The sequence below is a fragment of the Danio rerio genome, chromosome 4 (assembly GCF_052040795.2).
Source record: "Danio rerio strain M-AB ecotype USA chromosome 4, GRCz13ab, whole genome shotgun sequence".
In the NCBI taxonomy this organism is placed as follows: Eukaryota; Metazoa; Chordata; class Actinopteri; order Cypriniformes; family Danionidae; genus Danio; species Danio rerio.
The window spans coordinates 57,075,908-57,102,839 of record NC_141024.2 but is presented as its reverse complement, the minus strand read 5'-3'; the positions used below and the strand labels follow the sequence as shown (position 1 = coordinate 57,102,839).

The 26,932-nt window shown below is 38.4% G+C and overlaps 3 protein-coding genes across 3 annotated transcripts in view; 2 read left to right on the top strand and 1 right to left on the bottom strand.

The window, feature by feature from the left end:
• Positions 1 to 26,932, bottom strand: part of zgc:113135 — a 1,020,739-nt gene that overhangs the window by 468,932 nt on the left and 524,875 nt on the right. The gene's annotated exons all lie outside the window — the stretch shown is intronic.
• Positions 1 to 26,932, top strand: part of LOC101886882 (gastrula zinc finger protein XlCGF57.1-like) — a 513,813-nt gene that overhangs the window by 158,912 nt on the left and 327,969 nt on the right. The window lies entirely within an intron of this gene.
• LOC137490909 (uncharacterized) lies at positions 1,786 to 26,932 on the top strand. The gene is made up of 3 exons (XM_087249211.1): positions 1,786 to 1,825; positions 2,772 to 2,918; positions 23,802 to 26,932. Exons 2-3 carry the CDS (start codon positions 2,834 to 2,836, stop codon positions 24,752 to 24,754), a joined length of 1,038 nt encoding a protein of 345 aa, XP_087105337.1. The 5' UTR covers positions 1,786 to 1,825; positions 2,772 to 2,833; the 3' UTR covers positions 24,755 to 26,932.

The following is a 26,932-nucleotide window of genomic DNA, read 5'->3' as shown; positions in this document are numbered from 1 at the left end:
CCTACTCCTGTAACTTGTTTGCAACAATGAATTTTAAATATCTGTGTCACATATTCATTTAAATAAATGGCTCATCATCATGTGCAGTCATCTTTATTAATAGCTGCCTAATAGACAAGACCATTAACTGAATAGGATCGTTTTACATATATGAAACCTGTTAACAGGTATAGCTGTTCATGCCAATACCAACTTGATAGCCTAAAGCATATTACATGAACAGGACCTGCCTTACACCTCTTAAGACAAATAAGCAAAGGTGTCTATAACAATACATGCTTGATTGCCCAGATCAATACATCTGAATGGTGCCTTTTAGTAATCATAGTTCTTCACCAATACCAGTTTAATACCTCAAATAATTACACATATGTGAGGCATCACAGTGTTGCAGTGGGTCGCATAATCGCCTCACAGCAAGAAGGTTGCTGGTTCAAGCCTCATCTGGGTCAGTTGGCATTTCTGTGTGGAGTTGCTGTGGTGACCCCAGTTTAATAAAAGGAATAAGCTGTAAAGAAAATTAATGAATATATGAGTAATATCACACGATTATCAGTTTCTGTATTTCTATTTGTTGTAATGGCCAGTTGTTATTGCAATAAAAAATTAATAAATACATTTGAAAATAGCAGTGCGATGTGGCTCTCGAGAACGATTGTCCCTCTATCTGTTGTTTCAATCGCCTGAGAACTTTGGTCATCTTCAGAACGCAAATGAAGGCACTTTAGATGAAATCAGAGAGCTCCCTCATCTGTCATAGACAGCAAGAGTCCCGAGATGCTCAAAGGGTTTGACAGTGTTTTTTCTGGAAAAGGAACCAAAAAACATTGTCAAAACCTGTGACGTGACTTTAGTGGTTCAATTGTAATCGAGTTCCAAGAACATTTTGTGTGCCAGAAAATGTTGAAAAAAGCAGCCATGTCCAAAGTAGGAGCTGTTGAACCATATAGTGGCTGCTTTTTGACCCTGTAGCCTATTCTCTATATTTGCATTCAGCAAAAGAAACTCAAACAGGTTTGGCTCAAGTAGTGGATAAGTAAATGACAGAATTGTAATTTTTTTAATGTGAACTCCCCCTTTAATGCTTCTGTAAGTAAGGGTAAATGAAATATTATTACTGAAGATATTGCAAAAGAATGGCAGTAAACGTGGAACACAGATAATAAGAGACGACAATTCATTTGAAACAATAAGAAACACTATATAGGCCTATGAATTTGTAAAAATAGAAAAGAAAATAAGGGGTCATAATTACGAGGATGAGATTTGGACTCAGATATTAATAGGAAGTAATGTGTTGTAGAAATGCAAGTCATCATAAACTGGATAAAACAAGTTTCTCAAAATTGTCTTAAAATGTTTAGATTAAATAATCTTTAAATACTAAAGTGTGTGTTTGTGAGGGAGATCTAATCTATTTTAATTTTTATTAATATTTTTTATTTTATCAATCTTTTTATTTTTATTTATGTATTTTTATTTTATTTATTTCTGCGTTTTCTCTGTATTATATTTTATATCCATATTTGTTTGCACTACTGCCCTTTTTGCACTGTCTTGTTTTTACGCAGTGTCGTTGCACTGCTTTTGGCAATACGAATGTACAGTTATTTGTCATGCCAATAAAACACCTACAATGTGAGGGAGAGAGAGAGAGAGAGAGCAGAAATAGGATAAAGTGAAAAACATGGGAGAAATGTATCAATAAGTCATGACTGCAACAGTAAGTGGCAAAAAAGCTAAACTAAAAAAGACTTTTATTTTGGCGTGGTGTGTGACGTCATCAGGTGGCGCCGCTTCAGCGCTGTGATTCAACTGGAGAAAGGTTTGTGTTTTTAAATGTTTACGGATATAACCCGATTTAATTAAAGTTTCATGTTTTTAATCCGATACTAAATTATGTACCTGCTGTTGGAAATATTATTTCAACCCTTTATACAGCGTAGTACTATTTTATTCTCAGTAACCGAGGGCTTTTGTTTGTGTGTAATGCGAGTTTTAAAGCAGCGTTTCCCAAACTTTTCAGCCCGCGATCCCAAAAATAACAATTTATTTAGCAGTCTCTATATTGTTTACCATGTTACTGAAAATATTCTGTCAGAATTAGCATGCAAGTATGACTTCTAAACAACATTAGCACTATCTAATTGACTGTAACCAATACTGTACTTTGGTAATTTTTAGCTGCTAATATGATTTCCATATTTAGAGTTTGCAAAGAATACTTTTAGGAAATTTTATTATTAAGGGAAATGTCTGAATACCCAAATATAAAACCAACTTTACCTCAATTATCTATAGAGGTAAAGTTGGTTTTATATTCGCACATTCTGACTTTGCCCTTAATAATAAAATTTCATTAAAGTATTATTTGCAAACTCTAAATAGGGAAATCATATTAGCAGCAAATGACTATCAAAGTGCAACATTGTTCACAGTCAAATAAACAGTGTTAATGTTGTTTTCAAGTCACACTTGGATGCTAATTCCGAACGAATATTCAAAGTAACATGGTAAACAACATAGAGACTTCTAAATGAACAAATGTGTGAATATAAAACCAACTTTACCTCTATGACCCCTCAGGGGGTCCCGACCCTCACTTTGAGAACCACTGTTTTAAAGAAACGTTTTACCTGATCTCTTTTTGTTAATTACTCTCATTAATCGAAACTGTTGAAGCAAGTGTTAAAGAGAAGTTATTTTGTTTCTGTTCATTGTTTTATTTATTTTAAACATTACATTTTTATTGTTTTGTTCATTTTAAACAGGAAGTGTCCAAACACAGAGAAAAACTCCTGCTGAATCGACTGATCTCCACACTGTTATAAAGATGCCGTTTATTAAAGAGGAGAGTGAAGATGTGAAGATTGAAGAAACATTCACAGTCAAACAGGAAGATCTGCAGGAACAAACAGGTTGGTTTTCATTCTCAAAGACCAACTCAGTCATTTGATCCTCATTCAGATATATTTTAATAATAAGAATACTAAATTAAATCCATCTTGCAGCCCTGAGTGTGCTGCCTAGTTCTCCTAAATGCACACGAGCACTCATTGAAAGACCGAAATAAGTTTCTTTTGTCACTTGTTCTCATGTCTTTTGTCATTCTTTTATGTATTATTAGTCTCCCATTTTCTCTACCTGCTTAAGGTTGTTGCTTTTCTTGTTCTTCTACTGTTTGTTAAGCGTCCTTGAGCACTGGCGCTTTATTTAATAAATAAATACAATCAATTTAAAAAGGTTTAACTGAGCTGGTGATATTTGACCTACAGTATTCTCATAGAAGACTCAAAATTTAAAGCCTTAAAGTGTCTTAAATTTATGGACATATTGTTTTGTAGGTCTTAAATCTTTTTTAAACAAGTCTTCATTTTCCTTTGTTCATGTTTTGTTACCCAATCTGGCCAAAACCCACACAATCACCAAGAATCCACCTAAATAAATCTTTAAACTTTTTATTAAAAAAGGTAATTTTCACTCTAATTTATCTGTTTTAATTATTTTCCTTACAATTACATTTGTTTAAATGTGCTCCATGTATTTACTGCTGAGGACATCGACCTGGACAGATTGTTGTGCATAGATTTAGTTTATTGTAGTTTTTTAAACTTTTAAAACATTTGTCCATTTTTTATTATTATAAAGAAAGTTTATATTTGAATACAAGTTGAGCTGGCTTGTTTTTACACAATATTTAATTTTTTTTTCAAAGAAATATCTAAAATATATTTAAAAATATTATTAATTTATTATTGTATTATTAAATCTTTTAAATTATAATTTTTTTTGGACGGGGCAAATAAAAATCTTTTTTCATCTGGGTCATTTGAAAAGTTATTTAGCCTTTAGACCTTCATGAGCCTAAAATTTCATTCATAATGGTCCTAAAAATGTCATAAAAAGCCTTAAATTTAACTTGGTAAAACCTGCAGAAACCCTGGTTTAAAGTATGTCAAAAATTGTGGATACCCCCAGTATTAAATACGCTGAATGAAATAGACACTCAAGTGAAACATTGAACAGTCTGAGAATATTGACCATATTCTTTATGTACCAGCAGGCGGCGCCATTGGAATCTTTTTGCCTGACACTTTTTTTAAAGAATTAATTTTTAGATCCTAAAATCAGAGTTATGCTCTTTAGGCATGGGGCGATAACTATATTTAAGGTTTACCGCAGTTTGGAAAAGTCAAGGTTTTAAAACCGCCAACATTTTCTGCTGTACCTTTTTTATGTTTTGTTTAAGTTTTTTAGGACAACAGTATCTCCTGCAGAAAAGATATCCAAAGATGCCGTTTTAAATCGTAAAGAAATCTGTGATTCATTTGAATAATTTAGCCTGACATGTTTACTGCTCCAAAATATTTTAAAGGTTTCTGAGAAGAAAATTTGTTTTAGGTTATCATACCGTCAGAATCTTATACTGGCCCATGCCTAATGCTGCTTGATGTTGCAAAGTCATATTTTCTCATTTTATTATTTTTCTTTGTATGTATAGACATGAACACACTTGGTTGTAGAGCAAGTAGTGTGACTGTTTTCTGCCATTCATTATTTCTGGTCATTTCCCCAATAGACAACTGAAGTTCTAAAACAAAAGCATGAGATTAGGTCACAACTATGACATGATTGACAATTGTTGCTGTTTGTCATTGTGCTCTGTTAATCCTGAGAGCGGATGCTGAGTATTTTTAGGGCTTTTCACACTTTAAATTGTTAACCCTGGGTCATTCTAATCCTGGATGAAGAGAATCCGGGGTTATCTGTAATCACATTCCACGCTGCTCATGCTAAACCAGGGCCCTGTTCCATTTACCAAGCTTAGAGAAAAAGCCAGGCTTATTTTGGATATGTCAGATTTATTAATGGCTGAATTAATTTCATAAATCAAATCTACGATATTTCAAACTCAGTTACTCTGGCAACTTTGCTGGGAAACTAGCCTGGTCCAGGGCAGGTTAACTCTCAGGCTAAGTCTTAATTTCATGCTTAATCAAAGTAATGTTGACATTCACCTGCTGTAATTCGATGCCTTTTTAATTCACTGTATAGGCACTTAATAGTAAAGGTATATATTAGGGCTACAACTGACGATTATTTTAATAATCGATTAATCTGTCGATTATTATATTTTTATTAATTGATGAATCGGATATAAAAAAAAAACAAGAAAAGCATTCATTTTCAACCCTTTATTCAAAAAAGCTCACCTCTGAGCTGTTATTATATTATTATTAATAACAATAATAAAAATAAAAACTTACTAGTTTTGTCCTGTTAAAAAATATCTGTCAATATTTTTAAATCAAGATTAATACAAGACACATGAAATAGCATAAGAAATTATGTCTTGTTTTCTGAAAAAGAAATACACCTAAAAATGAAGTGATTGTTTGCTTAAAACAAGTTAAATTATTTGTTAATTGGGTAAAAAAAATAATCTTAATGAGATATAATCTCAAACAGAAGTTTTAAGCATCACTCATTCTCTCATGTCGTTTTTCTCGTCTGGTGTTGATTTAGGATTTTTTTTAGATATTTGGACTGGAAACAAGACTAAATGACTATGAAAGAAAAGCTTTTTTGCAGTGCAGCTATACATGACAACAGATTAAACGAATGATCTAAAAAAGGTGAGTGAATAAAAACGTGTCTTTAGTCTTGCAATGCAAAGTAACTATACCTTGCTTTACTACTGTTATTCAGGGCTAAAGTATTCCGGCACCATGCCGGATCTCCGGCGTGCGGCCGTGAGGGGAAAAAAAAAAATTCAGAGCCTGCACGTGCGGTTTAATTATAGGGATGCTCAAAATAACCGATTAACCATTAACCGAAAGAGTGCGTTTGTAACCGATTAATGGAATCAGTTAAACGATTAAAAAATATACTTTATATATTTTTAAAGTTTGGCTGCATAAGGGACATCTGTTAAATGGTTTACTAACAACCGCGAGTGTTTTGCTGTTGCGTGCTGTGTGCTCGAGCGGGAAAAAGCGTTTTACTTCAGTCTCGTCTTTTTTATTCTTTAATCAAATGAAAGCACTGCAGGGTTTCTGTTGAGTGACAGCAGTGTTTGGGTTGTCAAGGTGACTATGGCAAACTTTTAATGATGAAAGAGACTTGTGGTCACTGTTACATCCAGAGCTGTATTATTTTACAAATCTTGAATATGACAGCAACACGACTCGCGGTCACCAGCTGATTCAGTCGTTTTCCAGTGACATAAAAAAAGAGTGCCGGGCTTTTTTTTTTTTTTTGTCACAAATGTTGCCAAGGACTACATTTATGAAAATAATGTTAAAGGCGATTCAGCGAGTTCAAATTCAGCCATGAAACATGTTGGAAAACCTGTTACATTGCCAATTTGGGAACGTTTTGGATTCGTGCCGAACGAAAAAGGCGAACCAATACTTTGGATGAAGCTATTTGTAGGGCTTGTTTTTTTTTTTTTTATTTAAAAAATTCAATAAATAAATTAATAGATAAATAAATAAAACACCTTACAGATAGGATGCAACAAAGAAAAAGTATGTTTTTAATCATTCTTCATAATCTGATTCATAGCCTACATGTAATAAACCCATATTGCGCCAACAAGAACAAGCTCTAAAAGGTAAAAGTTTAAAGTGAGAGGAGTTACTGATATGATATTAATTTTAGTTGTATTATTAGTCTCCCTTTTCTCTACCTTCTTAAAGAGCCCATATTATGGGTTTTTGAAAATTCCCCTCCATGTAGTGTGTAACACAGCTCTAAGTGAAGTGAAGTATCCAGCTAAGGCTTAAATCTGTAAGAATACAGTGTTTAAAACTGTTGATTCATCTATAAAAGAGTCGACTCATAGTGCTTCGAACGAGTCGCCTTGATACCGACTCATTAGGTGTTTCGCCATGACGTACGAACGAAACCAAGTTATTCACGTGCACGCGCAAACCCGGGAGATTTCAAACCTGAGGCCCCACCCTCTGACGAAGAAACCCAGACACACACACACCCACAAACACACACACACACACAAACATGCCGGTTGATTGAAGTCACACTGCAGATGGATATATTGAGTCTCTACCCAAAGATGAAACCTCAGCATTATAACCAAGCAGTTGGAAACTTCTGGAAGCTACATGCTACAAAGAATACTTCATCTAAGTTTGTTAAAGGAAGGATCAGTAAAGAGTAACTGATGGACGTCAGGATGGGTTTCTTCCATTTCTCAAGTGTAAGTACGTGCGGTTAAAGTTGTTGCCTGGTTTACTCTAGCTTGCAAATGTATTTAGTTGTGATTTGTTACTTGTAACCGCGTGTACTGTATCAGGTTAACTGGATATATTCTCTTATCGCGTGCAAAGTCACGTTAAAAACGCGACGCGTGCTGTTTGTTTATGGAGCTCCGTGCTAGAGTTCTGCTCCCGCGATTTATTTGGAAATTTATTCCCGCGCCGCAGAAATCTGGCGCGGGGACAGCCGCGGGAATAAATTTCCAAATAAATCGCGGGAGAGGTCGGTAACGGGTTTAATTTGGGACGGGAGCGGGCTGTCTAGCAATATCACGGATATTGCTATGCGAATTAGAAAGAGAGAGTCTGCTTGGTATGAGAGAGCGTATGAGAGAGAGCGAGAGAGAGAGAGAGAGAGAGAGCGAACGAACGAACGAACGAGCTCTGTGTGCTTTATGCTGTGTGTATGTGTTTATACAGACAGCTTGGCTGTCTGGACTGTATACTGGGTGATTTTTGGTTGTGTTCTCCGCTCTAGCGGGACCGGGCGCGGCGGGCAGAAAACGGAGCGGGTTCTCAGGCTAAAACCTGGCGGGTGCGGGCGGAAGCGGGAGCGTTGTCATCCGGAGGTGTGTGTGTGTTTTTGTGTGTGTGTGGTATGGCGAGTACACGACTGTCTCCTTCGTTCGGTTATCCGTGGCACTATCCACTCGCCATAGCGTGGCAGCTAAAATCCACGCCTACACTATCGAGCGTGTATGAACTGTGATTACTTTTTAAATTGATGATTAGCTATTGGCCATTTCCCTCTCTGACTGAAGGCAGTCGACCAATCGCGACAGACTGTCATCGGTCCAATCAGCGCAGATTAGCTCCGCGCTAAGGAGGGGTTTGGGAACAAATGAATCACTGGACGATTCATACAGGAGTCGCTGGGATAATTAGGTAAAAATAAATGCAGATTATAAGACCATGAAAGTGTTTTTTGACCTTGCATGCATATTAGACTGTTGTTGGAGACTCTTACAACCAAGATATGACCCTATTTCATGTATAATATGGGCTCTTTAAGGTTTTTGCTTTTCTTGTTTTTTTACTGTCTGTAAAGCGTACTTGAGCACTGGTGCCATATAAAATAAACAAAAACAATAAAAACATTTGTAGCATATTATATTTATATCTTCATCTTTTCTATCTTTTGTGTGGGGTTTGTAAAAGCCTTGCCCTTGTCTCGTGCAGGTCTTCGTCACATTGTCTGTAGTTGCAACATTCAAATTCTCTGTCTCCTCATAAACTCGAAGTCTCCTTTACTTTACTTCTTTACTGTAAACATGACATCGTCTTCATTTTGTGTTATGTGGATGGCCAGTGGCTTAAACGAATCCGGTAGTCCTCGGAGAACCATCGCTATGGTTAGTCCATCACTCATTAATTCTCCAGCATTCCTTAGAGCTGTAATGTTGTTTTCTGCTCGTATCAAATAGTCTGTAACGCTCTCACTGTCACTCATGTGCAGCTTGTGTACATGTTTATTATGCGTGGTTTACTTTTGCCTGAATAATGCTCTTTCAGTATTTTTAGGGCTTTTCTCCTGTCATCGGCAGCATTGTGTCTTACCAGTGAAAGGCTTTTATCATCGATCAGTTCAGCATAACAATCAGCGTTCTGCCGTCTGTCCTCATCTAGTTGCTCCGCTTCAGCATCAGTAGGCTGATGTAATATAGTTTCTTTTAGCTTCAGAGTGTTTAAATATCCTAGAAATCTCGTCTCCCATAGATCGATTTTTTCTTCTGATCCATTGAACATAAACTGCGGCGCTAGATATCCTCCCGCTCTGCTTATCATCTTTGCTAACTTTGCACCTGAATACGTCGCGTTAACTTTGCTTTCTTGAAAACGATCGCTAGTCTCGCTGCCTTGGCCCATAACCTGTTGAGCTTGGAGTGCGTAGCTTAAGCACTAGACAGAACGAATCGTTTCATCAGCGTCTTTTATTACTCACTTTTACATGCTCTCTCTGTACAGCATGAACACGAGACGGTAACACTTCTGTTTATCAACAGTATAACGTGGAGACTAGAGCTGCAACAACGAATCGATTAAATCGATAAAAATAGATTATTAAAAGCGTTGGCAACGAATTTCATAATCGATTCGTTGTGTTGCGCGACCAGGAGACATTTGATAAGAAAAAAAAGAACATGGAGCGGAGCGGACTGAACAAGGCCTCTCTCCGTCTCTCGCGCACTGATACAGAGTTCAGCGCCTCAAGAAGACAGGGATGATGCAGAAGAATCACTACAGAATTCTACAAAGTCCCTGGTGCTGGTTTCTTTGTGTCTGGAGCTGAGCCAGAGAAAGACAGCGGGGTTCAGCAGGTTTTGTTTTCGGTATTCCTGACACTGATAGACGGCATTAACACAAAAAACTCTTACCCTATAAAGATCTAAACTGTGTTTCCTACAAAAAGACAAAGCAGGTTATGTTTCACAGCTGTCTGATTAATTTTTTTGCTCTATATTACGAGCACTGCTCCGTTTAAGCAGTTGCAATATGCGCTGAGCCAAAGAGCTTGCGCTGAGGAGAGCTCTCAGTAAGGGACTGTTGGAAAAGTGCTGCTTTTTTTTTTCGAAAACAAAACCATCTTAACTCCGCTGAAAGACGTGTCATATTATCACAATTATGCAGCATTTTAACTGCCTAATACTTCATTTATGTTTTAGATATGTAAATACATACAAGTACTAGTAAAACAATACATTTAGAGTTTGTAAAACACACAAGAAAGTCTAACAATCCATTCAAATATAATTTGCTGATGTGTTTTATTTATATCAGATACACATTACACATAGTGAAAGTAACTATAAAGTTGAATCTAGGCTTTTCTAAGTTCACCAAACACTTACTTGCATGTATTTTTGGAGTAACTTTTGAATGAACCGGCTGAATCCTGCGTGTTCTGCTTTTATGAATGAGTTTATGTGAATTGGAATATCAGGTAGTTGATGGCATGATGAGCAAGTGTGTGAATGTTATCTTTTTTGGATCATTAATTTTTCCATCTGTTGTCATGTATAGCTGCACTGCAGAAAACTTTCTTTCTTAGTTATTTTGTCTCGTTTCCAGTTCATATACAGGGTATCTGCACATTTTTAACAGGAAATTTAAGACCTTTTAAGACCTTTTTAAGTCCTCTAAAATGAAAATTTAAGACTTTACCTAAAAAAAAAAGAATAAAAAAAAGGAAAGTGTTCAGTGTGTCAACACAGAATGATGTGGTGAAGCATTAGCGTGGCACAACTCACCAGAGCCACGCTCAAGACAGGTCAAAGGGGCGCAAAAACTTTTATGCCGAGTGCTGATTGACCTTACAACCCTGACAACAGGGTACCGGTCTCGTCAGTTGATCAACGTCTAAAGTGCAAGTCTAAGTCTTCGTTGCTGCGTTCATGGACTCATCGAACATTATAATGAAAGCGTCCTTGTTTGCTCGTGAAATTAGTTTTTACTTTAGGTATGGGGCAACACCAAATCGTGCTAAATATACTGTTTTGTCTCTTCCACATGTGAATGTACTCGCACACTCTGAGTCAGGGAACATTGCTTGAAAAACTAGGTGGACGTCCTCGTTTGAGGTGTACGAGTGGTGGCGGCTTACGGTTTGAAATACTCACAGTATTTCGGCCTTAAATGTAACTATATTCGCAAAGCTGCTGAAGGCATTGCTAGAAGTGGACGGCCTTGTGGAAGGCTGAGGTCGAAGTGCTTGATGAGAACATACTTATGGGCAAACTACTTGCCTGCGACTACACATACTTTTTGTGCTTCTCTGCTTTCATGTGTGAATCGAGCGCTTTGCGGCCCATTGTCCCCAGTTTTATCGTCTTTTTAGATAAAGCACACCTCCCTTCATGATTACTGACTGTTTTCTTTAACCACCCCAATACTTTTCATCCTCCAACCAATTGTCATCAAATAAACATTTGCCCATGCTTGCGATTTCGCAAAATGCCGTGGTGGAGAAGTATCAACGCAACACATTCATCAATCACTTGTATGTCACCTATGGAATGATGCAGGTTGCACCCACGAAGTGCTGCCCCCAAATGTTGCGCTGGTCAAATAGCGGTTGAAAAAAATGAATAAAAAAAGACGAGTTGGACATGAAATTTAAGATCCCACATAAAATTTAAGACCTCCTTATGGAAAATTACAGAATTCAAGACATTTTCAGACCTTAAAAATCGAAAATTTTATTTAAGACATTTCAAGACTTTTTAAGGACCCGCGGGGACCCTGATATATCTAAACGAATCTTACATCAAGACCAGACAAGAAAAATAGCATGAGATAACGAAGTGTTGCTGTTTGAGATTATATCTTATTAAGATTATTTTTCTCACCCCATTGGCAAATAATTTAGCTTGTTTTAAGCAAACTATCATTAAAGTTTGAGGTTAAGTGATTTCTTATGGAATTTCATGTGTCTAGTAAGTATCTTCATTTAAAAACATTTAGATATTTGGATTGAAAACAGTTTATTATTATTATTCTAGGCATGAGCTTTTTTGAATAAAGGGTTGGAAAGGGCTTTTTTTAATCCGATTAATCGAAAAAAATAATCAACAGATTAATTGATTATTGAAATAATCATTAGTTGCAGCCCTAGATGTTAAACACGTAAAAAACATGATGTCATCACTACAGTACCGTAATACACTGGACATAATTATGAACCCTTCAGTGATAAATATTAATACAATTAGCAAGAGTGCCAGTTAGGGATGTAACTGTATCAGAATTTCATGGTACGATAATACCTTGGTATGAATGGCACGGTACGGTATTTATTGAATAATTTACAGGAAAAACAAAACTACTTAAAACTACTAAGACTTGAAAAAAGTGCCAAAAGTGTTTATTTACCTTAGCACTGAACATATCAATGACATACAAATTAGCCATCTATCTGTAAGTTTCGAAACAAGAACTTCAATTTTTCAATTTTAATAACAAAAAACTATTAAACCATATTAAAAAAATAAATTAAGTTTCAATTTAGTATTGTTGAAAACTCATCACATTCAACATTTAATCACTCACTCACTTAGATAGAGATGGGTTTTTTAAGAAAAATTATCATATAACTATAATCTGGTAAAAGCTGGGATCTCTGGGCATGTCCCCGGCAACAGAAGAAAAAAAAAACCTCTCATTTGGGACTGAGGTTTCTGGGACAGAGAGATATGATTTAGCCAAGGTTGACAGCAGTGGGTAACGTTGTGCAATGTCTTTCCACCACTTGAGAGGACAAGCCATGAGTGAGATAGAGGTCTCTTTATGGTACAAGTCAATGTCTGCATCAATCTAACAAGTGTGCTGTGTTCTGCAGTCACCATGACTGTTTTTAGTCGTATTCCCCGACTTATATTTTACCATAGTCTGGCAGTGCCTGCATACTGTTTTTTTCTTTGTCTGTCACCTTTTCTCCTTTATCGGATCTTTTTAGAAAGAAACCGAATTTTTTCCACACATCTGATTTAAAACCCGCTTTAGGTTCGATCATTTCCATTTTTCTTCCCCTCTACTAGCAACACACTCCATCTCCGCGTTACTGGATCTGTAGTAACAACAGACCGGAAAGAATGATGGCCACACCTAGGCTGATGGGAATTGTAGTTCCCGCTACCTCCCGTTCGCTTAATTTTCCTAAGCAAACTTTTCTCAGAAATATAGTTTTATTGAGTCATGCGCCTACGGTAATATTGAAAACAATTACTAATGCGGTATGACGGTATTTACAATATTGTTACATCCCTAGTGCCAGTACTTTAATACAAATAATACGCAGTTATCACAGGTAATCCATAATAGACATTGGAGAAAACTCGCACCAAAGGCACGATTGTGTCCGGATCCAATATTATCGCTTAGACAAGAGAAGAGGAAAGCCAGCGCAACAGGTCAAATGTACAAAGTGAGAGAGAGGCAGAGATGAAGTTTTACAGCAATTCTCTGTATAGTGAAATAGTGGCTCGTGTGCTGTGCAGCCTTCACTCACCCTCGCCTCCGTCCTAGTATTGCGACATCGCGCAGTGGAGATAAATGACTTTAGTACGTAATAACTTGTTCCAATATCGATCACTTTGACACCCCTAGTAACGAGTAACGATGCAGCACATAAAAAGTTTATCGAAGTATTAAACTTATTAAAAATATGTACTGAAGTAAAAGTGTAAGTTAATATCGATCAGGGGTTTATTAGCTCATTTCAATGAATCGGATCCTGAAGATTCGAATCATTGACTCGACTCAATTGAGTCAGATTGAATCAGATTAAAAGATTCACACTTTATCTACCATTTGTCCCGCAAATAGAAGACATCGTATCTTACCAATCTTGTTAATATTATTTACGTGGCCAACGATAATAACATAACACAGTATTGGATGATCTTTTAGCAAGGTAACAAGATCTACAGCTCGAGGCAATGACTTAGAAGCACATAAACAAGAACACAGTTCTTACAAAATGAGTACAAAGATTTATTGAGCTACACTACGATAAATGAAACTAACTACGTAATAAGCAAACAACAAACAAACACACACACACATTCACACATACACACAAAGGCAGTTCAGAGGATGCAAAATGAGTTCACAACGTCCCAAATTAATTCTAATAACGTTACTTCTTGCAAGATCTTAGAATAACACCTGAGAAACCACAAAAGCAGAGATATGGCTTATCTTTAACTGCTTAAGATCAATCTGCACAAGATCAGCAAGAGACAACATTAGTTTGTGTTACTTGCGCCCTTTTTGCTGAAGTCGAATCTCCCTCGCCGGCTGGCCTTGGGGAAACACGGTGCTCCTGATTGGGTGGTTTCTCGCTTCGATGACGTCTTTGGGATTCACGCGCTCGTGAATGGCTGTTGTCCTGGGTTACCGAGGTGACGGACTGCTGAGAGTCGGTTTGCGGAAGTTCATGCAGCTTCGGGAGTCCCGAAACTTAAGAGATTTGCGTGGAAGTTCGTAGTGACCCAATCGCGTGGCGGCGCGGTGTCCGGGCAGGCGAAAGGGGGCAGAGAGCAAAAGCATGCGCAAGCTAGCTGATGCAAAAAGCAAAGTTTCATTGTCGCAGGGCGTTTTTAAGTGACCTGGTCTGGTTCGTCCCCATGGCACTGTCTGCCAATGAGCAGTTGCCATAAAGGGCGGGGCCACGCCCCGTACTGACGTAGGAAAGGTCATTAATTAACAGACTGCATGTAGATTTCACGTGGTAGAATTCTTGCAAGATTGAAACTATCTTACATCAAACGTTACAAGATGAATACTGTTTGTACTACTAGTTTTTCATTTACACCAACGTATTGCAAATGTCACTAGCTTTCGTTCAATACCAGACATCATACATTTCAGACACATAAAGATTATTTTACTCTGTTATAAGGGTTAAAACAACACATTGATTAACCTAGTTGATTGGAATAAACAGCATATGAGGAACATTATGGCATATTATTCAAAGATACATCTGCCTTAGTTCTAACATTAGGGGTTAGCTTTTATTCATATGCATTAATGTTTCTAGAGATCTCTTTGTCTCTATGAAATGGTGCTTCTAGCAGGATGTGCCCAAGGCGAGCACATGACCAGGAGTCAATTAAAAGTCTCGTGAAATGGTTTCCGCTGAAGATCCTGTAAGGGCCATTGTTTTTAATTTAACTGATTTAATTAATCATTGGCTAGTTAGCCGAAGGGTACCAGAACATCTGCATAGAAGTACTGGTCAGAGGAGCCCGAAATCAATTGGCGCTCTGTTATCCTGATGGTATAAGCCCTCAAGCTAGTTCAATGAATGAGACCATTGGAGATGCCCAAGATTTCAGATTCAACTTGTGTTGACCACTGAAAAATGCAGATGAGTTCCTACAGTCCCCCTTTGTCTGGTGATGTTCCCGGTGTGAACATTGGCAGGCACTGGAACAAACAGGCAGAAGCAGAGAGAACAGGCAACACAAGACACAAACAACATCATCACTAACTGAATCTTGGTGCAGGGTTTAGGCACTTTGGAATGCTCGGGTTAGCAATGCTTAAGGTGTAGAAGAGCATAGTTTAGTATGATCAGAATTTAGGCTTTTAAGACTAACCGAGGTATTGAAGGTTCAACGAAGTTGTATAGGCATTATTTCAATCTGTAAAGAATTACATTTTTGGTCAGCGTTATCGCATCTAAGCATGCGCAAGATGTAGGGCGTGCACATTTGAACAACTTTTGGATGGTCTTTACTCGCTCGTGGAGGAAGAGGGCAAGTGTCAAAGTCAACGTATACCCTACAATGCTGTTTTGACCAGAGTCAAACCAATAAATTTTATTCTTTACCCTCAATCCCTTTTTCGGTTCTGGATTGAAGATGAAGAAATGTGGTAAACAAATCTTTTGAGTTTTCGCCTAAAACGTGTCGTCAGACAGGTGCTACAACGTTAAATTACCAATACAGCGATCACACCTTTAAGGCATTGATCCGTGAGGCTTAGTGAAAAGAGTCAATCCTAATTCTGAGCTCTGGACTTAAACATCATCTGTGGGGGTTCCCTGATGAGGCAAGAGAAATTTAAAGACAGAGAGAAAGAGAAAGAAAAGAACACTGAGACATAAGGACATTGAGTGAGGTTAAGACAAACAAATGTCCCATATGTAATAGCTCCTCTCTACTAGAGATTGGTCCTAGTAGTGCAGTGGAGGGGAGAGTGCATGTATTGGGTTTAGGAAACATAGCTAGGGCTAGGTGTCTTCCTAAAATGGCACAAATGACAAAAACAGGTTAGCGTTAAAATAAGAGTTTAGGATAGTGGGTCTGTGTCAGCAGGTTGGTCCCTCCCCCTTTCTGGTCACTTGGAGTTGAGGGACTGGAGTTGGCATGGCACAGGTAGGATTTGGATTGATTCTGAGTTCAGCTGCGTGGCAAACGATCAAGACAGCACTCCTAGGAATTGGAAGAGTTTCGTCCACAAGTGTTTGTGTGATGCAGTGGTGACCTGAGGCATCAGGTGTTGAGTTAGCATCTAACTCTGGTGTTCAGGTACAGTCTATTGAGTCTTTGAAGTTATGGTGCTTACAGTTCTCTGTAACTGAGGTGAAGAGGTGCTGTTTAGTGAGGTCGTTGCTTATCAGGCAGAATCAGGTTTTCCTTTCCTTTCCCACTTCCGATCCGCTTCCCTTCGTTGGAAGAACTCTTTCAGGATCATTTTCATCAGTTCTTGAGGGTCAAAACATGGTGATGTTGTCCCTTGTGGGGATTCAGTTGGAGTTCGATCAGCGTGGAATCTTTGTGAGTTCTTTCGTTGACCTCTTGGGCTGGTTGTATCAAGGTGATGTTGCTTTACCTTGGAAGTACCACTTGATTCCCACGAGCTTGTCCCCCTTTGGTTTACAAATGAGGTAGACCTGTTCCACGGTCTCTCCCGGTGACGTTCAGGTGAGTGTTGTCGTCCAGACAGTCCTTTCCAGCGACGGTTCCGCTGTTTGGGTCTGGTATCAGCATGACAGTCTCGTTGTCTGTTGTAAGACGACACATTCCACTCACTGGGAGGTAGTCTAGCATTGTCTGGGCCTCGGGCACCCTCAAGGGCCACATCTTGACTTTGAGTGTTGAAGTCATAAACAGCAGGGATTTTGGCACTCTTCTCTGAAGCCGTCTTTTGTTTGACGTAGGCTTTGTGTGCCAAATCTCGTAATTGCTGAGTGTTCATGGTGTGGGGGCATGCAAGAACCCCAAGATGGTGGCTTACCCCAGGATGGAGGTTTCTCAGGAAGAGGATTTTGAAGTTCAGGTCCTCTTCCATCTCAGGTTCATTGCGGGTGCCGAAGTAGGCTCGTCTGAGTCTGCTGTAGTAGGCTTGAGAAGACTCATGGCGACCTTGTTTCGTCTCCAGGGCAGCTACAAGTCCTTGTTCAGACTCGATGTCATCAAACTCTCTGATGAGGGCTTCTCGGAGCAGGAGGTAGTCAGTCTTTGTGTGAGCCGGCTGACGGTCCAGGAAGCTGCGCACTTCAGGGCTGGAGGTTGCTCGGAGCAAATACAGTCTATCTTTGTCAGTGACATTGGGTCGCATTTCCAGGTGAAAGTCAATGTCCTGCAGATAGGCGTGAACATCTTGGCTACCTGGCAAATTCGGCGTGAACTTGCCCAGGTTCTTGACTAGCTTGTCAAGGTCTCTGAGGTCCAGGCCACATGGTGATACGTGGTTGTCTGGAACAGAAGGAGATGGTGAGGGTTTTGGCAGTGACCCCTCAGCTTTCTCATTGTGTGTCAGTTCATATGCATGCTTGAGTTCATCTTTAGTGCTGTTGGACTCTTCTTTGATGTAGTCCAGCTGCTGCGTTAGTCGTCTGACCTCATGTCTAGCTTCACTCAGGTGAGTTTCGAGGGCTTTGATTCTGCTGTCCTTGTCTTTAGAGTCAGCATTTACTTCTTCCAGTAGCTGTTCGACATACTCAAGCTTGTTAGCGACGTCAGCATGTTCGGCTTTGGCTTGCTCCATTTCTTGGGTGGTGGCGGCTAGAGTCTCGTGAAGTTTATCAATCTCCTCTTCGGCAGCTTGATCAGTCTCATCTGGCTGTTCCGGTCGTTCCTGAGCCTCCAGTTCTAGCTGGTTGATGCGGGACTGCACATGTGTCAGCTTGTGCTGGAGCTGGGCGGAATGCCTATCACTTAGCTTAAGGGTGGTGATGAGGACGTGACTCAAAGTACCTGTGATCTTGGCTAGGTCTTTGTGATTGTAGCTTTTGCTCGGGTCTTGCTTCATAAGGCTGTTCAGGTTCTCATCCAGCTGGTCCTGTGTCAGATGCTGTAGCGTTTCGGCGGCCTTAGGGAGGGGGCTGTCAGTTGCAACACTTAGCCATGCTTCTAGGTCCTTCCAGTGGCCAACAGGGTCTTTAGGGCGAGCCATGTTTGCGGCGGTGAGGGGGAAGACCTATAACCGACACTGACACAGACCTAGGGGAGAGAGAGAGAGGAAAGAACAAAAGAAAACAAAAACAAATGGCAAACAAAAAGTGTCAGGGTGTAATGTCAGGTGCGAGCTACTGTTGAGTGTGGAATAAACAAGTGGGTGTTGTTCTCTGTGACTGTGATCCTCTAGGGGGCGTGCATCTAACTTGTAGTCTCTGTTGGGACAGTCAGTAAACACACACAGTTAGAGAACAGAGGAAGAGAAGAAGACTGACAAGGAGTAGAGTGATAATTGGCTGCTTCCAGGTTCCTAGAGAGAACAATTCCTTTAGCTTTTGTCAAGCATTAGGTGAAAGGATGCTTCTCGGCTGGAAGTTGGAAATGGGGAGCTCTAAACACCAGGACTGTGATTGTTATTAAATTTCCTCCGCTGTGAAAGAAAGTACAATAACAATGACAGTATTGGTTTCTTACTCATTAGGATTGACACCATACACCAAGTAGACCACTTTTGGATGGGGATCTAAAATCAAATTTGAAAACACCTGTCTTCTGGTTGACTCGTTTCGTCCTTAATTAGGTAGCGTCCTATGGCGAGAAAGGGTAGAGAGTCAGATAATTATAACATGAAATGTTTAAGTTTCACAACTTCTGTTAAATGTTTCTCACGTTCTCTGCTTTCATGATTCACACAGGTACAATCTCAAAAGGGCAGCGGTAGTCAACTCGGAAGAAGACAGTTAAAGGAAACAATAGAAAGTGAAGCAAGTTTTCAAATTACAAAGTTAACAAAGTGGTGGCACTGTTGAGTCAATACATCAAAAGGGGTTGGTTTATTGTGTTATCAAGATAACTAATTAGCCTAAGTAGACAGGAAAATCCTATATTTCCTTTGGGGTTTGGCTAATCGAAGGCTACTGCTCTGGTATGCTAGGTTTAACGATGACTTGAGTTCAGTTGTAGCCACCTACAGGCTACACTGTCTCATTGCATCAACCAAACACCAGGGGGAGCACTGTCCTGTGAGGTAATTTAATACCTAAAGGATAATTAAAAAAAAAACTTGATTGCAAATTAATTTAAAACTAATTCAATTAGTAATGACATTAAATGATTCAGAAATATGATTTTTATCAATAACCTTGATTAAGAGTTGCTATAATTAAATTAATCAATAATTGTTATAGAAAAGGAAAACCAAACATCAATTAACTATTAATGAAATTAAAATTTTCAAATAGTAATAATGTTGGTTGAGACTAACACTCAGTGAGGTTGTCATTAAAGTCATAAACACAATTATGATTTAATTAATCAGCAAGCATTCCTGCAAATCAGTTATGAGAACAAATCAATTTCAAAATCAATGATGATAGGGAATGCGTGGTATTCCTGATGTCATTAAATTTGATCAAAAGTGTTTATTTAAAATTAATCAATAACTGTTATTAAGATAGGGCAGCCAAGCATCAATGAACTATTAAATGAAATTAAAATTTCAGAATAGTGATTGTGTTTGTAAAGTCCTAGGACAATAAATGTTATAATTTAATTAATCCGTAAACACTGTGCTTATAAATCAACTTCAAATATCAACAGTCATAGAAAATGATTGTTCCTATAATGTTGATAAGTTTCAGAAGAGGAAAGCATTAATCACTAATTAAGCCTTAAGCATTAATTTGATTGAGCAATCAAAAGCATTATGTTATAGTCATAAACTATAATTCATTGCTAATAAACCAACAACTTATGAGCATTTGAATTAATAAAACAGGCCAGGTTCAGCAGGAAAAGCATTTGACAAATGTGATTAAACCAGCGATGAATTCGCGTACAATAGGGTTTATTAAATCTGCATTAGTCACAGCCTTTTCCAAGAAAGGGGGAAAATTAGAAATAAGGCAAATAGCCTATAAAGAGTGAGAATCGAGATTCAAATTCTTGCTAGCGTGAGGTTGTCACTTCAACTTAACACACTGCATTCAAGACCATAAGAAGAGCGCTACTACACTAGCCTCTAATGCTATAATGGTATAGCCATACCACACACTTCAATGCAACAGCGTGAGCTTCAGTTAGCTTAGCCTTGTGCTAATGTCTACAGCCGATGCAAGCGCGGAGGACTGCGCATGCGCACTTGAGAGTACTCTGAAAAGTCTTCCAGGACTTTCGGGAGGCTGTTACTATGACGACGTACACAGAATGAACCAATATGCGGTTATGCCCACAAACATACATGCATTACATGAAATGGCGGCGCATTTCACACTGCTCAACATAATATAGCACTATTATGATCTCGGCGGATCCTAGCGCTCTGTGTCGAGACTATTCACAGTCAAAGACACGCGTGGATTCAATCACGCACACTTTACTTGATCAAGATAAGTTCTCCCGTGAGAATACGCTCTGCCGCTCTCTCGAGCGCGGCGCGCTGAGTTCACTAACTCTGTTGTTAGTGAATTAAATGGCAAAAAGACAGTTAGCTACTCTGTGCTTAATTTGACCAGGGAGAAATGCACAGTTAGTCTTTAAAGCTGGGACACGCACCTTTAAATCAACTATGAAGGCCTTATAGGAGAAAGAATAAGGAACACGCTTATTGTTTCTCAATCCGTGCGCTTTACAGCGACATATCGTTTTTGTCTCGTGGACAAATAACTATTTACTGCAGTTCGCTTTCTCAAAAGCACTGGAGTTGCGCATTCGTGCGTTTCAACACACTGGGTACCACAATGAATCATACAGTAACACAACAACTTTGTTTCTCTGTCTCTGATCTATTCTTCCGGACAAAATAGAAAAGATAAACAATGTTTTTGTGCTTAAGTCAGATCGTGCTGTGCCCGCATTCTCCACCATTAATATGTAGGGGATCAACCTACGTTTTAATATCGATCAGGGGTTTATTAGCTCATTTCAATGAATCGGATCCTGAAGATTCGAATCATTGACTCGACTCAATTGAGTCAGATTGAATCAGATTAAAAGATTCACACTTTATCTACCATTTGTCCCGCAAATAGAAGACATCGTATCTTACCAATCTTGTTAATATTATTTACGTGGCCAACGATAATAACATAACACAGTATTGGATGATCTTTTAGCAAGGTAACAAGATCTACAGCTCGAGGCAATGACTTAGAAGCACATAAACAAGAACACAGTTCTTACAAAATGAGTACAAAGATTTATTGAGCTACACTACGATAAATGAAACTAACTACGTAATAAGCAAACAACAAACAAACACACACACACATTCACACATACACACAAAGGCAGTTCAGAGGATGCAAAATGAGTTCACAACGTCCCAAATTAATTCTAATAACGTTACTTCTTGCAAGATCTTAGAATAACACCTGAGAAACCACAAAAGCAGAGATATGGCTTATCTTTAACTGCTTAAGATCAATCTGCACAAGATCAGCAAGAGACAACATTAGTTTGTGTTACTTGCGCCCTTTTTGCTGAAGTCGAATCTCCCTCGCCGGCTGGCCTTGGGGAAACACGGTGCTCCTGATTGGGTGGTTTCTCGCTTCGATGACGTCTTTGGGATTCACGCGCTCGTGAATGGCTGTTGTCCTGGGTTACCGAGGTGACGGACTGCTGAGAGTCGGTTTGCGGAAGTTCATGCAGCTTCGGGAGTCCCGAAACTTAAGAGATTTGCGTGGAAGTTCGTAGTGACCCAATCGCGTGGCGGCGCGGTGTCCGGGCAGGCGAAAGGGGGCAGAGAGCAAAAGCATGCGCAAGCTAGCTGATGCAAAAAGCAAAGTTTCATTGTCGCAGGGCGTTTTTAAGTGACCTGGTCTGGTTCGTCCCCATGGCACTGTCTGCCAATGAGCAGTTGCCATAAAGGGCGGGGCCACGCCCCGTACTGACGTAGGAAAGGTCATTAATTAACAGACTGCATGTAGATTTCACGTGGTAGAATTCTTGCAAGATTGAAACTATCTTACATCAAACGTTACAAGATGAATACTGTTTGTACTACTAGTTTTTCATTTACACCAACGTATTGCAAATGTCACTAGCTTTCGTTCAATACCAGACATCATACATTTCAGACACATAAAGATTATTTTACTCTGTTATAAGGGTTAAAACAACACATTGATTAACCTAGTTGATTGGAATAAACAGCATATGAGGAACATTATGGCATATTATTCAAAGATACATCTGCCTTAGTTCTAACATTAAGAGATTAGCTTTTATTCATATGCATTAATGTTTCTAGAGATCTCTTTGTCTCTATGAAATGGTGCTTCTAGCAGGATGTGCCCAAGGCGAGCACATGACCAGGAGTCAATTAAAAGTCTCGTGAAATGGTTTCCGCTGAAGATCCTGTAAGGGCCATTGTTTTTAATTTAACTGATTTAATTAATCATTGGCTAGTTAGCCGAAGGGTACCAGAACATCTGCATAGAAGTACTGGTCAGAGGAGCCCGAAATCAATTGGCGCTCTGTTATCCTGATGGTATAAGCCCTCAAGCTAGTTCAATGAATGAGACCATTGGAGATGCCCAAGATTTCAGATTCAACTTGTGTTGACCACTGAAAAATGCAGATGAGTTCCTACAGTAAGTAGGAGAAAAAAAATTAATACTTCAGTAAAGTACAGATACTGCCTTTTAGTAATTAAGTACAGTAGTGAAGTAGTTCTACTTCGTTACTATACATCTTTGGAAAGGTGTACATTCCAGCCTTTATGCAGATGTTGTACAGATATGTCTCATGTCTGAGAGGTAAATATTTAGCTGTTTGTTTGGCTGTTACCTCAGAACTTTTATTTTCTGATGCGTTAACCAGTCAGGCACAGAATGAAAAAGTATTCCCTGTCATTTTGTTGTAATTATAAATATATACAAATAAAAATAGGCCATTAACAGTGTAACTACCCGCCGGTTATTAAACAGTCCACGCTTCCAAATACTGATGTCCACCATGCGTTTCATTTATTGAACACCGTGAAAACTGCACAATCAACACAATCAAAAGGACATCAAAATAAACAAATAATATATAAAACAATGTTTAGTTTACCGTGTTGGCCTGATAACCAGCTGTAGAATAAGCAGGAGCATTAAACAGGTGCTTGCATTGAGATCTCACTATCCTGAGTGACCATACAAACTCTTGCAGGTTAAATCAATCAATGAGAATCATGTGACTTTCCACTCAAGCCAACCGGAAACAAAGAAATTAGTAACAAACATATACCAATACACATTCAAATAATGAAATTCAAAACAATAAACAACATTACAAGCTGACCAATCAGCATCAGCTACAAACAGCTTTCAAATCTGTGTCTTATTAATATGACCAAAATGACTTTTATGAGAAACTTGGAGAACTGGACTGACACGGTTTCAATTTACTATAACTTCTTTGTTAAGTGTCTTTGACAGAATTCACATTGTAAAAACACTAGATAAATGAAGATGATTGGAATCTGCTTAAGTGTGTACACGTTAATGGACCAAACAAACTATGATCTGATTTATTTTACATTTATCATGCATCAAAATTACATTGTGTGTGTGTTTTGATGAGAGTTTTTAAGACTTAATGAAAACTAATGTTTATTTATTTATTTCAGACCTAATTGAAGAGAAGGAGAGGAGTAAAGAGGAGGAACATCATGTTAAAATTGAGGAAAAAACTCATTTACAGACTGATGGTATATTGAAAAGGAGAGACAAAAATAGTTTCACCTGCACTCAGTGTGGAAAGATTTTGGCAAGCAAAAGCAAACTTAAGGTTCACATGAGGATCCACACCGGAGAGAAACCATTCACATGCACTCAGTGTGGGAAGAGTTTCAGCATATCATCATCCCTTAATCTACACATGAGGATCCACACTGGAGAGAAACCATTCACATGCACTCAGTGTGGGAAGAGTTTCAGCCACTTATCACCTTTTAATAAACACATGAGGATCCACACTGGAGAGAAACCATTCACATGCACTCAGTGTGGGAAGAGTTTCAGCTTATCAACATCCCTTAATCTACACATGAGGATCCACGCAGGAGAGAAACCATTCACATGCACTCGGTGTGGGAAGAGTTTCAACTGCTCATCAAACCTTAGTAAACACATGATGATCCACACTGGAGAAAAACCATTCACGTGCACTCAGTGTGAGAAGAGTTTTAGGATATCATCATCCCTTAATCTACACATGAGGATCCACACTGGAGAGAAACCATTCACATGCACTCAGTGTGGGAACAGTTTCAGCCAATCATCATCTCTTAATAAGCACATGAGGATCCACACTGGAGAGAAACCATTCACATGCACTCAGTGTGGGAAGAGTTTCAACCGATCAGAACACCTTAATCTACACATGAGGATCCATACCGGAGAGAAACCATTCACATGCACTGAGTGTGAGAAGAGTTTTACCTGCTCATCACACCTTAATCGACACATGAGGAAACACACTGGAGAGAAACCATACGCATGCACTCAGTGTGGGAAGATTTTCAGCCAATCATCATGCCTTAATCTACACATGGTAAGCCACAACGGAGAGAAACCATGAACTACGAAACTCTGACGGACTCTGACCTGCGAAATCGCATCACTTGACTGTGAGACCAATCGAAGATCAAAACATGACCTCTCTGGACCGAAATTCTAAAAAATGTTCCAATCGCACACTGTTTTTAATGTCTAATCATCTTGTTTGTTCCCGCTCCTTTTCGCAACACCATACAACAGAATTTTGCATGCTCAAACTCTAGTGTGACCGCAGCTTTGGCGTGGGATGAGTTTCAGTAACTCTTCAGACCTTAATAAACGCATGAAGACCCACACTGGGGAGAAACCATTCACATGAACTCAGTGTAAGAAGAGTTTTAACCGATCAGCAAACCTTAATGAACACATGAAGATCCACACTGGTGTGAAAGAGTAATTGTGCTTTGAGTGTGAGAAGACTTTTATTACAAAATTGAAACTGCACCAGACGTTTTACACTTGAGAGACCATACAAGTGTTCACACTGTGACGAGAGGTTTAATCAGTTAACACATCTGAATCACACAAAAGAGAATTCACACTGGAGAGAAACTGTACATCTGAAATCTGATGTGTCTACAGAATTGGACAAAAAGTTGCACACATTACATGAAACATACAAAACATTTTCTCATGTAGGGATGTCCCGATACAACATTTTAACTTCTGATACGATACCGATATTGCAGCTTTCAGTACGAACCGATACCGATATATCATTTTTTAATTTTATAAAATATCTTAAATGAATGAACAAAAATAAATTTTTAAAGTGCAAAATGCTAATTTAAGGTCACTTCAGTTAATAATTTTTTTATCATCAGCAAATAGTAGAAACAGCTGAGAGCAGGAACATATGAAAAAAATATTGTTAATTGAACAACTGCTAAAAGTTCAGTGTCCAAAGTGTCGATTTCAAACACAGCTTTTTGGTGAATTTTTGATCCAGTTGAGCTGAAAAATATCTTTCACACTGGGCAGCAGAAATAATTTATTGTTAAGTTAATAAAAATGTGCAGTATGGTTAGTACAAACATTTTCATGACCAGATCAATTTAATCTTTGTTTGTATCATAAGAACATTATGGCTGTATCAATTTTCCCAAACATTATTAATTTTATAATATTATATATTGCACATATTATCTTTAACATAAATATACTTGCAAAAGCTGGATTGAAACACACCTTTTCTCCACCGCACATACAATAATATGACTTTTAAGAATAATTTTATTTATGAAAATTCATTTTATTTGCATAATATATTGCACAGATTCCACCCTACTGCCCACATGGGAAAAATTAGACAATGTGAAGAACTGCAAACTGGTGTGCAAAGCTGACACTTTTTATCAGAGCACTTTATCTTTCTGGGCTTTTTAACGAAGAGTTAATCATGGCAATGTCTCTAATTAAATTTTCCTTCTGCCCCAAAAGTAATACCATTCTTTCTTTTAAACTGTAACGGCCCTCAGCAACAGAATGATTTCTTATTCTTATTTAACAGACAATTAACGAAAAAAAGAAAAGCGGAGCTGCGGCAAAATAATGGATAAAAAGAGTGAGGATATGGTCAAGTAAATAAATAAATGAAAAAAAAAGTGCAACTGCTGCTTTCTCCGTTTACCATGCTGGAGAGGAACAATCTGCGCAAAAGAAGCGCAGAGTTGGTTTCATTGAATACAGCTCTCATCTGATTGGCTGAAAGGTACGAGTAGTCCTGACTCTGGCAGGTCTCAAAAATACACACACACACGTATCCAGGGGGAGTCGTACGTGAAAGAGGATTTGCACATTCTCATTCAGGATGAACTCGTAAGTTTTAAACATTCAAACTTTTTGTACACTCTTATACATTTGCAAATGGTGTTTTGCATTTGTGAAACGTATTTTATAAAAAATGTATTTTTATTTTGTGCACGTGAATTTTTTTTTGTGAATATAAATATTTTACGCACGTGAATTTGGTTTTATGCACGTAAATTTGGCTACGCATGTGTATTTATTTATTTACTTACTTTATTTATACTGGGACAATGTACAACATGACATGTTGTGCCAGAGTTAGCTATAAAGCTAATTTACATATGTAGTCCCAGGGCAGGAAGTAACAAATTTAACACTTATAACAAATACAATATACACTTACAGTACAATAAATACAATACATCATTGTCAATAAAATGAAATCAAATCA